Genomic DNA, 13,065 nt, shown 5'->3' on the forward strand with positions numbered 1-13,065 from the left:
ATTGAGCGAAACCATGGCCCTGGCATAGGAAACACAAACACCACATCATCAAGGTGGGCAAGGACTGGTCCTCCATTTATGAATCTAACCAGACAGGACAGGGGATCCCGGCGACTAGTCACGCGCAGCTGGCACGGACTAGTTCCTGCTGGCTTAAAATGCCCAGCGGCTTATGTGCTAGAGACCCAAACCCTTAATCACTCGACAGGGAGCCCTTCCATGAGGCCAGCTCTGAGCACGTAGTGCTGTGGCTGCAAGAGAACTGCAGACAAAGAAGGGTGTCGGTGGGGTCGGTGGTCTTCCTCATGTGCCCAGATATTGGGTGATGAGAGACAGAAGGGTGGGTGAGAGAATATCTTAGATTCACCCAAGACAAGCGCTGGAGCTTTCTGTGTTAGCTTCTCTCTCACCCACAGTCACTGGGCCAACCAAAGACATTCCCTCCCCCACCTTGTCTCTCTCATGTGCTGGGCCTGACAGGGCTACACCAACGCTGCGGAAAGACATGGCGGAGGCTGTCTTTGCCCAGCCATGCCTGCCAGAGCCACGCAGGAAGCGGTTTACGCCAGGCAGCGCAGGGTGGAGAAGTAGCCGACTGACCCCTTGGCCAACAGCACAGAGGCTGCGCCTGTTCCATGCAGGCGATTGGGAGCCGCGCCTCACCCAGCAGGGAAGGCAATGTGGCCGTGTCCTGGGCCAGGAGGGAGCTGCTGCTGTGATCGGTTCTGGGCAGCACTCACCGGGCAAGCAGGCAGACACCTTTGTGGTGCGTGTCAGAGCTCATGAGCAGGTCCCAGCCGCCCTGCTTCATCATGAAGGTGACCTGCTCCTTGTAGCCAGCGCATAGAAGCAAAGCTTCCATGGCCTTCACCGCGAACCTGTGTGCAGAGCGAGCCTCTTGTTACTGAGTGAGCCCAGGCCAGGCCCTGCCGCGTGCCTGCGGGCGACGCTGCAGAACCCAGGCTGGGTGTCGGGCTGGCGGTACCTGACGGGCTGAGGGGTGCGGCCGTGTCCTCCTGGTTATGCTCCCTCTCCTGCGAAGCAGTGTGCTGCACTGTGTGGGTGACGTGGAAGAGCAGCGCGACGTAGAGCTGAGGGAAGAGCTCCTTCACCTCCTGCCTGCAGGCCTGCTCCTGCAGGATCACATACAGGGCTCTTGTGGCCTGCAGCTAAGAACAGGAGACAGACATCACTGCAGGGATTTCGTCCTTCCCACGCTCCCCCAGGGCACCTAGAGGGGTGGGGGTGGGCTGGGGGCTAAGGCCTGGGATGCTGGGTTCAATTCCTAGCCTGTGAGACCTTGGCTAGAACCACACAAGGGACTTCGGCCCAGCGTGGCCATGCCCAGCTGCATGTGCCCTGCTGCCCAGTGGACTCACAGCCCTGGGTTAAGTGCCCAGGCTCCGTATATGCTCCAGAGAGAGAGTCAGTTGGGCCAATTGTTAAAGCGGGTGAAAGGGATGGGCTGGGTAATTTCAGGCCTGTCAGCCTGACATCGATCCCAGGCAAGATAATGGAGCAGCTGGTATAAGATTCAATTAATAAAGAATTAAAGAGGATAATTTATTTAATGCAAATCAACAATTTTTCGATGAGATGACAAGTTTGGTAGATAAAGGAAATGGTATTGACATAATGTATGTAGACTTCTGTAAGGCGCTTGAGTTGGCGCTGCACTCCAGTTTGATCAGAAACCTAGAAGTTACAAAAGTAACGTGGCACACATGAATTGGATTATAAAGTGGCTGATAGGTCTCAAAATGTAATTGTAAACTGGGAATCAGCATTGCACAGGTGTGTTTCCAGGATGGTCCTTGCAGGGATCGGGTCTTGGCCCTACGCGATTTAACATTTTCATCAATGACCTGGAAGAAAACCTCAAATCATCACTGATAAAGTTTGCAGATGACACAAGAATTGGGTGAGTGGTAAATAATGAAGAGGATAAGTCACTGATACAGAGCGATCTGAATCACTTGGTAAACTGGGGAGCAATCAAACAGTATGTGTTTTAATATGGCTCATTGTAAATGAATACATCTAGGAACAGGACGAGGGACTCTATCCTGGGAAGCAGAGACTCTGTAAAGGACTTGGGAGTCCTGGTGGATAATCAGCTCATGTGATCCTGGGATAAATAAACAGAAGAATCTAGAGTGGGAGTATTTGGCACTGGTGTGACAACTGCTGGGATCCTGGGTCCAGTTCCGGTGCCCCAATGCAAAAAGAATGTTGATGAATTGCAGAGGGTTCAGAGAAGAGCCATGAGAATGATTAAAGGACTAGAAACCATGTCTTATAGTGATAGGGTGACCAGACAGGACAGGGGTTGGGGGTAATAGGAGCCTATATAAGGAAAAGACCCTAAAATCAGGACTGTCCCTATAAAAATCAGGACCTCTGGTGAGAGATATAGGAGAGACTCAAGAAGCTCGATCTATTCATCTTAACAAAGAGAGGGTTGAGGGGTGACTTGATTACTGTCTATAGGTATCTCCCTGGGAAACAAATATTTAGTAATTGGCTTTTCAGTCTTGCAGAGAAAGGTCTAACATGATCCAGTGGCTGGAAGTTGAAGGTAGACATTCAGACTGGAAATAAGGCATAAACATCACAGTGAGAGTAATTAATCATTGGAAGAATTTACCCAGGGTGGTGATAGATTCTCCATCACTGACTATTTTTGAACCACGATGGGATGTTTTTCTTCAAAGACCTGCTCTAGGAATGATCTGGGGGCAGTTCTCTGGCTTGTGTCAGGCAGGGATCTGACTAGATGATCGCAGAGGTCCCTTCTTGCCTTGAACTCTATGAAGCTAAGAGTGAGGAGCTGCCTAAACCAACCAATAGGAAATGCGGAGGAGAGGGATGTGGCCTAAGCCCCACCCCTAAAGGGAATTTGGTATCTATCTCTACTTGGGAACACTTAAATAGTCATTGTAGCAGAGTTTTGACCCCAGGTCTCCCAGTTAGTACCCTAACCACTGGGCTAGAGACAGTGGTGTAGTCGAAAATATGAAGGTCCTGGAATGCCACTAAAATACTGATTTTCTTCAATATGAATTATAGAAATTCACATTTTATTTGTCTACTGAATTTCTGGTACAGTAATCCTGGGCTAAACCAGGCATGGCTGGAGACAGGCCAGCTGTCCAAAATAACAAGGTATTGGATTTTTTTTTAATTGTACACCCCCCCCCATAGTAGCTATTCAATTTATTTTAAATGTTGAAATCATTGTGCTGAAATGCCATTACTGTGTATGCAATAGAATACAATAGAAATGCCATTACTGTGTCTACAATAGAATATGTAAAAGATATAACTCTAGACAGAAGTGTACAGTACAGTGGTAAAAACCCAATGAATGCGTAGCAAGTTTTCTTTTTACTTTAGCCTATAGGCTAATGAAAATAGAAAATAAATCATGCTGCTGCACTACAGACATTACTGTATCAGGCTGAAATAATAAAAGTTTATTTTAAATGTAGCTAGTAGGCTACACAAGTAACACAAAATCCATCAAGGCATAACGGGCTGGAGTAGCAAAGGCCTGCTGGAATGCATTGATCTAATTTTTACAAATATTTCCACAAAGCGTCTTTCTCCATATTGTATTTTCTGTGTCTGTGAATCAGAGGGAGAACAAGGATGTCTGAGCCAAGTTCTGGCACAGCTGAGAGGATGCCACATGGAAAATGAAGGGCCATGTAGCTTGCTAAACGTGAGTGATGACGTATGCGGAATAAGCCCCTTGCTACATTTCCATTCACAATCATAGTCATGTGGCTGAGGGTATGGCTACACTTGCAGCTGTACAGCACTGGGAGTTAAAGCTGTCTTCGTACAGCTGAGTAGGGAAAGCACTGCAGTCTGTCCACACTGACAGTTGCCAGCGCGCTGTTGTGGCCACATTTGCAGCATCTGCAGCGGCATTGGGAGCAGTGCATTATGGTCAGCTATCCCAGCGCCCAAGTGGCTGCAACGTGCTTTTCAAAAGGGGGTGGAGGTGACAGGGAGCGTGGGGAGAGAGAGTGGATTTTTGGAGCCAACACTGTGTCAGCAGCTGCCTTGCAAGTTCCAACCCCCTCCCCTAGCCCTCTCTGACTCACTGAAAGTGAACAGCACCTCTTTGTTTTTTCCTCACAGACCAGATAAGCAGCCGCTCGCCGAAACGGACCCTCCTCCCTCCCCCTCTATTCAAGCAAACACGAGCTGTGGGCCTTCCAAAGGGAGCCCTCTGCCTCTGCTCATTTACAGCAAACAGGAGCTGGGTTTGTTTTTTTGATAAGCAGCTCCCGGAGCCCAGAGTTTACAACAAAACAAAGAGCGGAACCTTCACTTAAAAGGGTTATGGGAAGCTTCCGGAGATCAGTCACTGCATACTAAGGTTATTCCCTGTTTACACTGGTGCCCCAGCGCAGCAGCAGCAGCACAATACTCTTTATTCCTCTCGGGGAGGTGGAGTACAAGCGGCGCTGTAGCCACGGAGATACAGCGCTGTATGTGCCTTGCCAGTGTGGACGGGGAGTGAGTTACAGCGCTGTTGGTGGCTTTATTGCGCTGTAATTCTCAAGTGTTGCCTAGGCCTTAGATAAAGTGAAAAGGAGGTAGGGCAGCTGTGTAACCAATCTGGTCTGTCACTGACAGGAATTGTCAATGCCTAGCATGACTCTCTTGATTATACTGGTCAGAAGTGCCAGCTGAGCTGAAACCACTGCTCAGCTCCACGCATGTGATTTCATGCAGCATGGCTGAAGCCTGGTCTACACTACAAAGGGGGTTCGAATTAGGGTACGCAAATTCAGCTACGTGAATAGCGTAGCTGAATTCGGCACCCTAATTCGAACTACTCACCCGCCCAGACGCGGCGGGTCGAACTCGCTCTCGCCGACTCCACCACCGCCGCTTGCACTGGTGGAGTACCGGAGTTGACTGCGGTGCTTCCGGAGTTCGTACTATCGCATCTAGATCAGACGCGATAGTTAGAACGCCGAGAAGTCAAACTCACCGCGTCGACCCAGATGGTAAGTGTAGACTAGCCCTGAGTGTGAACGTGGATTTAGGCCTTGGCTACACTTGAGAGTTACAGCACAATAAAGCCACCAACAGCGCTGTAACTCACTCCCCGTCCACACTGGCAAGGCATATACAGCGCTGTATCTCCCTGGCTACAGCGCTGCTTGTACTCCACCTCCTCGAGAGGAATAAAGAGTATTGCGCTGCTGCTGCTGCTGCTGCGCTGGGGCACCAGTGTAAACAGGGAATAACCTTAGTACGCAGTATCGACTCATCCCACCCCCCTTTCTGGCTCAGGTTACAGCCTCAGGTACTGACCCTCACCTAAAGTCATCCCCTGCTCTCCCATCCCCCATGCAGACAGTCCCAGTAAAACTAAACACCATTTCCAGGTCAATCCATCCCTCTCCCTACAGCGTCACAGGGCTATAGATAACAAAATGAAATTCACCAAAGACAAATGTGAGGTGCTACATTTAGAGAAGAAAAAGCAAATGCACAGATACAGAATGGAGGATAACCAGCTGAGAAGGATCTGGGAGCTGTGGTGGATCACAACCTCAGCATGAGTCAGCAATGCGATGCTGTTGCAAAAAAAGCAAATGCAATTTTAAGTTGCATTAACAGAGGTATAGCCAGGGCCGGCTCCAGACGCCAGCGTGCCAAGCGCGCGCTTAGGGCGGCAATGAGAGCCGCAGGGGGCGCGCTGCCTGTCGCCGGGAGGGCAGCAGGTGGTTCCGGCGGACCTCCCACAGGAGTGCCTGCGGAGGGTCCGCTGGTCCTGCGGCTCCGGTGGACCTCCCGCAGGCATGGCTGCGGATGCTCCACTGGAGCTGCGGGACCAGTGGACCCTCCGCAGGCATGTCTGCAGCAGGTCCACTGGAACCGCGGACCAGCGACCGCCAGAGCACCCCCCGTGGCGTGCCGCCCTGCTTGGGGCGGCAAAATTACTAGAGCCGCCCCTGGGTATAGCATGCAAGTCATGGGAGGCGATAGTACCACTCTACTCAGTGCTGGTTAGGCCTCAGCTGGAGTACGGTGTCCAGTTTTGGTCACCAATGTCTAGAAAGGATGTGGAGAAACTGGAAAGGATCCAGAGGCGAGTGACAAAGGTGATCAGAGGGATGGAACACAAGCCATAAGAAAAAAAGGCTGAAGGAACTGGCTATGTTTTGTTTGGAAAGGAGGAGATTAAGGGGGGACTAGATAATGGTCTTCAGATACTTGGAAGGCTGCCATAAAAAAAGATAGAGTAAAGTTGTTCTCTCTGCCACAGAGGGCAGGACAAGAGGCGATGGGGTCAAACTACAGCACAGCAGATATAGATTAAGCCTCAGGAAAAAACTTCCTAACTGTAAGAAGAGTAGGACGATGGGAAAGATGCCTAGGGAGCTTGTGGAAACTCTTTCGCTGGAGGTTTTCAGAAGGAGGCTGGAGCCATCTGTCCAGGGTGGGTTAGAAACAAGAAGTCCTGCATTGTTGCAGGGGGCTGGACGAGCTGACTTTGCGATCCCTTCTCACCCTGTGATTCTATGAGTGCTGCTGAATAGCACCAGGAGAGCGTTTCGGCGTGTTCCGGCTCGAATATAGCACTGGCTAAAGTCACACTCTCTCTCTCTTTGGCCCAATGACTATACCCCGTGGGAGACTGAGAGACCCTCAGGCCATGATGGGGACACACGGCCCTCCTTCCCTTGCTGCAGGGGCTGGTACTTACGGCCAAGGGGGGGAAGCCAGCCGGTCTCTCAGAGAGCTGATACCGTCGCCGAGCCGGCTCCTGCAGCCTGCTGACCAGCTCCCCAAGGATCTTTCTTGAGGTGTTGGGCTGGGATGTCAGCATCTTCCACATCTCCGCAGCAACACTGCAAAGGGAGAGAGCCAGTGGCACCCGATCAGAGCCCTGCCAGCCTCCTGCACGCCTGCTGGGTCTCCCCTCACCGGCCGGCCCTTTGTTGCCCTCCTGCTCCTGCAAGGACCCCGTTGGCTGGTGCAGGTTACATGGGGCCAGGTCTGAGTGTCAGCCACAGGAGAGGCCGAGGGATGCCGTACAGGGTTTTGCAAATTGGCCTGTGTCCAGGGCAAGCCAGCCTGCAAAACCCTCCAGGAGAAGCAGCAGCTCTGCAGGGAGCAGGAGATCTCTGGAGGGTTCTGCACTCCCCTGTCTCTGGCAGCGGGACCAGTCCGGGGGACCCAGAGTGCAAGTGGTGGTAGCCGCAGCCCCGTACCTGTCACATGACCGTGAGCAGCCCAGCAGGGTTCCGACCACCTCCTCGCTGAACCGGTAGCCCAGCAGGAGAAGGGCCCTGCGCAGCTCCTGCCGGGCAAGTGGCTCGCTGATGGAGTCCAGGTGCTTATGAATGCTCCTCACAGCCTCTGACATCTGGAAGGGAAATGGGGAGTTGGGGGCCTTGGCTTCCTCGCACGGCTATTGATCTGGGGAGCCAAGGACCTGCTGCACCTGAGAGCCATCTGCCCTCCCAGAACCTCTTCACCAGCCCCAGGCCTAGAACACAGCACCAGTTCCCAGCCTATCGATTCATAGACTGCAAGGCCACAAGCGGTCATGGTGATCACCTAGACCAGGGGTAGGCAACCTATGGCACGTGTGCTGAAGGTGGCACGCAAGCTGATTTTCAGTGGCACTCACACTGCCGGGGCCTGGCCACCGGTCCAGGGAGATCTGCATTTTAATTTCATTTTAAATGAAGCTTCTAAAAGATATTAAAAAATGTATTTACTTTATATACAACAATATTTAGTTATTTATTATAGACTTATAGAAAGAGATTTTCTACAAACATTAAAATGTATGACTGACACGTGAAACCTTAAATTAGAGTGAATAAATGAAGACTTGGCACACCACTTCTGAAAGGTTGCTGACCCTGACCTAGACTGACCCCCTGCATTTCACAGGCCAGAGAACTGCCCCCCAATAATGCCTAGCATCCAGAGACAGAGTCTCCCACGGATGGGCTCCCCCAGCACAGTGTTCTCACTGCAGCTCTTACCCTCCACCAGCGGAGGCCGGGAACCTCCAGGATCGCACGCAGCATGTTCCTGGTCGCCACTGCGCCATGGACGCTGGAGTCTCTCATGCCGCCGATAGCAGTGAGGAGAAAGTCCATGCCTTCAGACGGCTCCAAGTACTTCCCAAAAATCTGAAACAAACTGCGCAGTGAAACCCCTTTGCTGCCCAGCCGGATCCGGTCAGTGGCCCAGCAGCCAGGACTGGCCCGCCAGGAGTGCAGGCAAACCCCACTCTTCCGGGACAGGCCTGGCTTGCTGCACCTGGGCAGCACAGTACCCAGCCAGCAATCGGAAGCTGTCATGCATGGCAGAGGCCAGCGTGGCAGTGCACGGGGGCACAATACTGCGCAGCACGGATACACTATCTAGTGCTCAGCAGGGGCTGGCGCCATGCGCAGATGCAATGATGCCTTTATTGCATTAATCTCTGAGGAAGCTCCCAGAAACCTGACAAGGAGCTGGGATCAGCTTTGGATGAGCCCCATTGCATCTTGGGATGTGTCATGTAAGGAGGCATATTGGGCTGCATTAGTAGAAGCACTGCCTGCAGATGGAGGGAAGTGATTATTCCCCTCTATTCGGCACTGGTGAGGTCACACATGGAGTATTGCGTCCAGTTTTGGGCCCCGCACAAGAGAAAGGATGTGGACAAATCAGAGAGAGTCCAGCAGAGGGCAATGAAAATGATGCGGGGGCTGGGGCACATGACTTGATAGCAGCCTTCACTACCTGCAGGGGGTTCCAAAGAGGATGGAGCTCGGCTGTTCTCAGTGGTGGCAGATGACAGAACAAGGAGCAATGGTCTCAAGTTGCAGTGGGGGAGGTTTAGGTTGGATATTAGGAAACACTATTTCACTAGGAGGGGGTGAAGCACTGGAATGGGTTACTTAGGGAGGTGGTGGAATTTCCATCCTCAGAGGTTTTTAAGGCCTGGCTTGACAAAGCCCTGGCTGGGATGATTTAGTTGGGTTGGTCCTGCTTTGAGTAAGGGGTTGGACTAGATAATTTCCTGAGGTCTATTATTCTATGAGGTGGAGTGGGCCATAGGCAGGTCTCTGTCCCAGCTGGATGGGGTTAGTCTGTCCCTTCCCCCTGACTCCTAGGGTGTTAATTTCTGACTCCTGATAACTCTGGGCACAACAATCCCAGGAAGCACTGACTGTAGTTACCAATGTGATATTTCTGGTGTTGGTGACCCAGAAGGCTGTCTCAACTTGACTGTTCTTGAGGATCTGCCGATACTCTGCACCGAGCTTCCTCAGACTTTCAGCTGACCCAGGGAGGGGAAACAGACAACAGGCAATATAAATCAGACCTTCGGTTAGCAAACGGGAGTTTTGCAAGGAAGTTTAGAGAGGGTGTGTGAGAGACAAGTACATCTAACAAACATACTGTAAACTCAGGCCAATAACCTGTTCCCCCATCCCTCCCCCAAACTAAACAAACTAAACCCCCTGGAAGAGTAAAAATAAACCAGGCAGAAGGGCAGCAGCAGCGTGGGGCTCTCCAGTTGATTGCACTGAATGCAGCATGTACGATTACCAGCCCTGTGGGCAGGTAGCATATGTGGGCATTTGGCCCAAGGAGCTACTGGCCATCGGAGACCAGGAGACCAGAGGGGCTGAACTGGTGGAGCCAAGGGAGACAGTGAGGTACATAGAGGAGACTTTTAGGATGCAGTAGAGTAGTCCCACCCCAGTCTGACAGCCTCTGTGCTGCTGAGGAGGGTGAAAGTTTCGGGAAGGAGAACATCGAGCTGGGGCAGAGGGAGACGATCCCATAGTTGGGACCCACCTTCCAGATGAAGTCATGATGTCCTCTCACACTGAGGCTACCCTCCTAAGGCGGAATCCCACTTACAAAGAGAAGCCAGGAAATAGTAATGGGGGATTCAATCAATAGACATATAAACAGTTGGGTTTGTGATGACTGGGAGAACCGCATGGTAAATTGCCTGCCTGGTGCAAAGGTTGCAGCTATCACGAGACATCCAGACAGACTTATGTGCAGTGCTGTGGTATGTAGCCTAGCGTTTAAATCAGCCTCTGTATGAGATAGCTAATGTGAGAGTGAATTTTAAAAAAGTCTCCAGATGTGATCCCTGGTAAGCCTGACTTCAGTACCAGGCAAATTGTTGAAACTATAGGAAAGAACAGAATTATCAGACACGTCGGTGAACACAATTTGTTGAGGCAGAGCCAACATGCCTTTTATAAAGGGAAATCATGCCTCACCAGTCTACTAGAATTCTTTGAAGGGGTCAACAAGGATGTGGAGAAGGGTGATCCAATGGATATAGTGTACTTGGACTTTCAGAAAGCCTTTGACAGGGTCCCTCACCAAAGGCTCTTAACCAAAGGAAGCTGTCATGGGATAAGAGGGGAGGTTCTCTCATGAGTCAGTGGTTAAAAGATAGGAAGCAAAGGACAGGAATAAATGGCCAGTTTTCACAGTGGAGAGAGGTAAATAGCGTGGTCCCCCAAGGATCTGTGTTGAGACCAGTGTAGTTCAACATAGTCATAAATGATCCAGAAAAAGGGGTAACCAGTGAGGTGGCAAAATTTGCAGATGATACAAAATAACTCAAGATAGTTAAATCCAAAGCAGCCTGCGAAGAGCTACAAAGGGATCTAAAAAAAAAGAGGGACTGGGCAAGAAAATGGCAGATGAAATTCAATATTGATAAATGCAAAGTAACGCACATTGGAAATCATAATCCCAACTATACATACAAAATTATGGGGTTTAAGTTAGCACTCAAGAAAGAGATTTTGGAGTTATCGTAAATAGTTCTCTGAAAACATCCAGTCAAATGCAGCGGCAGTTAAAAATGCAAACAGAATGTTGGGAACCATTAGGAAAAGGATAGATAATAAAACAGAAAAATATCATAATGCTTCTATACAGTGGTGAGCTGGAGCCGTTTCCCACAGGTTCCCAAGAACCGGTTGCTAAAATTAGACCTCCGTGGAAAACCGGTTGTTAAAGGGCCAGGAGGTGGGCAAAGAACTCCGGTCCGCGGGCTGGACCATCCTGTTGCTCCCAGGATTCCCAGCTGGGGAGGCTGAGGTTCCCCTGGCCCCTCCCCCGCTTCCCACCAGCTGCAGCGTGGCCAGCCACCGGCACCAGCTGGGCAGCTCAGCTGAGCTCAGGAGTCGTCCTGCTGCCGCTTTTTGAGTAGCCCGGCAAGTGTGGGGGGGAAGGGGGCTGCTGCAAGCTCCAGGGCTGGCCAGAGGGGAGGGAAGGAACAAGTGGGGCAATTGGCCCAGGCCCTGCAGGGGCCCCCGGCCCCACGAGGATGTCTCCCCCGGGCTCTCCCCCGCTTCCCCCACCCCACAGAGCCGCAGCATGGCCAGCAGCTGGGCAGCTCAGCTGAGCTCCTGAGTCGTCCTGCTGCTTTGAGCTGCTGGCAAGGTAAGGTACGAGGGAGGCTGCAAGCTCCAGGGCCGCGGGGGGGAGGGCAAGTGGGGCAATTTGCCCCAGGCCCTGCAGGGGACCCCGGACCCTCCTCTGCTTCCCTCCCTTAAATCAGAACTTTTTATAGGGAACCGGTTGTTAAGATTTTGGCAGCTCATCACTGGTTCTATATAAATCTATGATGCGCCGAAACCTTGAATACTGCGTGCAGTTCTGGTCGCCCCATCTCAAAACAGATATACCAGAATTGTAAAAGGTGCAGAGAAGGGCAACAAAAATGATTAGGGGGATGGAACAGCTTCCATATGAGGAAAGATAAAAAGATGGGGGCAAGTCTACACTTCAAACACTGTATCGCCACAGCTGCACTGGCGCTGTAGAGTTTACGTGAAGATGCTCCTATGCAAACAAGCTCTTAATCCACCTCCTGAGAGTAGCTGGCTATGTGAATGTGATAGGTGATCCTTCCGACAGGTTTGTGGATTTTTCAAACCACTTAGCAATATAGTTATAACTATATAGTTCTGTAGTTTAGACCTGTGAATATTTCGTTTAGAAAAGAGATGACTAAGGGGGATAAGATAGAGGTCTATAAAATCATGACTGGTATGAAGAAAGTGACTAGGAAGTGTTATTTACTCTTGCACATAACAGGAGAACTAGGGGTCACTTTATGAAATGAAGAGGCAGCAAGTTAAAAACAAACAAAAGAAGGTATCTGTGCACACAATGCACAGGCAACCTGTGGAAATTGTTGCCGTGGGATGTTGTGAAGGCTAAAAGTATAATTGGGTTCAAGATAATCAGGGCATGTAACCCCATACTCTGCATGTCCCTAAACCTCTGACTACCAGAAGCTGGGACTGCATGTCAGGGGATGGATCACTCAGAATTTCCTGTTCAGTTCATTCCTCTGAAACATGAGGCACTGGCCACTATCTGAAGACACAATACTGGGCTAGATGAAACATTGGTCTGACTCAGTATGTCCATTCTTATGTGAGTTATGAAGAGTAGAATATGGATAGAGGGTAAACATCAGGTAAACTCCATGGCTTGCAGGACTAAGGATAATAAGGAGGATTTCTTTAAAAAAGTGTATTAGGAACAAAAGAAATCGTAGCAGTGGTGTAGGCTCATTACTAGATGGAGACTGTTTAAAAGGTTGCAGAAAAGGTGGAAGTGTTTAATAAATATGGTTTTCATGTTGGAAACCCCATGTCAGTGTATTTAGGAAGGACAAGGGTCTCCAGTGCTCTTACATTTTAGATGCAGCATGAAGGAGTAGAGGTGGCGAAGTCCCTCCACAGCCGATTGGCAGATCTCCTGCTCCTGCTCCGCACGGCACAGAGTGAGACACCCCACCAGCTGGCCCAGGACGCTGAACTCTCCACTTCCTGACGGAGAGAGGGAGCAAAGGGAGTCACTCACCCCTGCAGACCTAGCGCAGCGAGTCCCCCTGGCATTGCCCTAGCAATGGGTTAGAACAGGGGGAGGCAGAGGCCACCGCAGAGAGACTGGAGACAATGAGAGCAGGAGGAGCTGTGGGGCCCATCACCAGGGGCTGAGGAAAGCTCAGCAGGGACGGAGAAATCTGGG

General features: G+C 50.9%; 1 protein-coding gene and 1 long non-coding RNA gene across 2 annotated transcripts; both read right to left on the bottom strand.

Annotated features, from left to right (window-relative positions):
* Positions 1 to 721: 721 nt before the first annotated feature.
* On the bottom strand, positions 722 to 8,117 carry LOC120387544 (maestro heat-like repeat-containing protein family member 7). The gene is made up of 5 exons (XM_039508459.1): positions 8,031 to 8,117; positions 7,245 to 7,399; positions 6,737 to 6,881; positions 986 to 1,169; positions 722 to 878 (listed from the first exon to the last, which is right to left on the bottom strand). The coding sequence occupies exons 1-5, from the start codon at positions 8,115 to 8,117 to the stop codon at positions 868 to 870; spliced, it is 582 nt and encodes a 193-aa protein (XP_039364393.1). The 3' UTR covers positions 722 to 867.
* Positions 8,118 to 8,123: 6 nt separating this feature from the next.
* Positions 8,124 to 12,851, bottom strand: LOC120387597. Its single transcript, XR_005590244.1, has 3 exons — positions 12,729 to 12,851; positions 9,219 to 9,319; positions 8,124 to 8,180 (listed from the first exon to the last, which is right to left on the bottom strand). It is a non-coding gene; the product is annotated as an uncharacterized LOC120387597 (long non-coding RNA).
* Positions 12,852 to 13,065: the final 214 nt, after the last annotated feature.

The sequence above is a fragment of the Mauremys reevesii genome, linkage group 20 (assembly GCF_016161935.1).
Source record: "Mauremys reevesii isolate NIE-2019 linkage group 20, ASM1616193v1, whole genome shotgun sequence".
Taxonomy (NCBI): Eukaryota; Metazoa; Chordata; order Testudines; family Geoemydidae; genus Mauremys; species Mauremys reevesii.

Bases quoted from the DNA above. Each gene is read 5' to 3' on its own strand.
- LOC120387544 (XM_039508459.1), bottom strand. From the start codon at position 8,117: ATGAGAGACTCCAGCGTCCATGGCGCAGTGGCGACCAGGAACATGCTG. The intron at 7,400-8,030 runs GTAAGAGCTGCA...TTTCCCTTCCAG, and splicing joins CCGGCCTCCGCTGGTGGAGG to ATGTCAGAGGCTGTGAGGAG. The intron at 6,882-7,244 runs GTACGGGGCTGC...CTCCCTTTGCAG, and splicing joins TGCTCACGGTCATGTGACAG to TGTTGCTGCGGAGATGTGGA.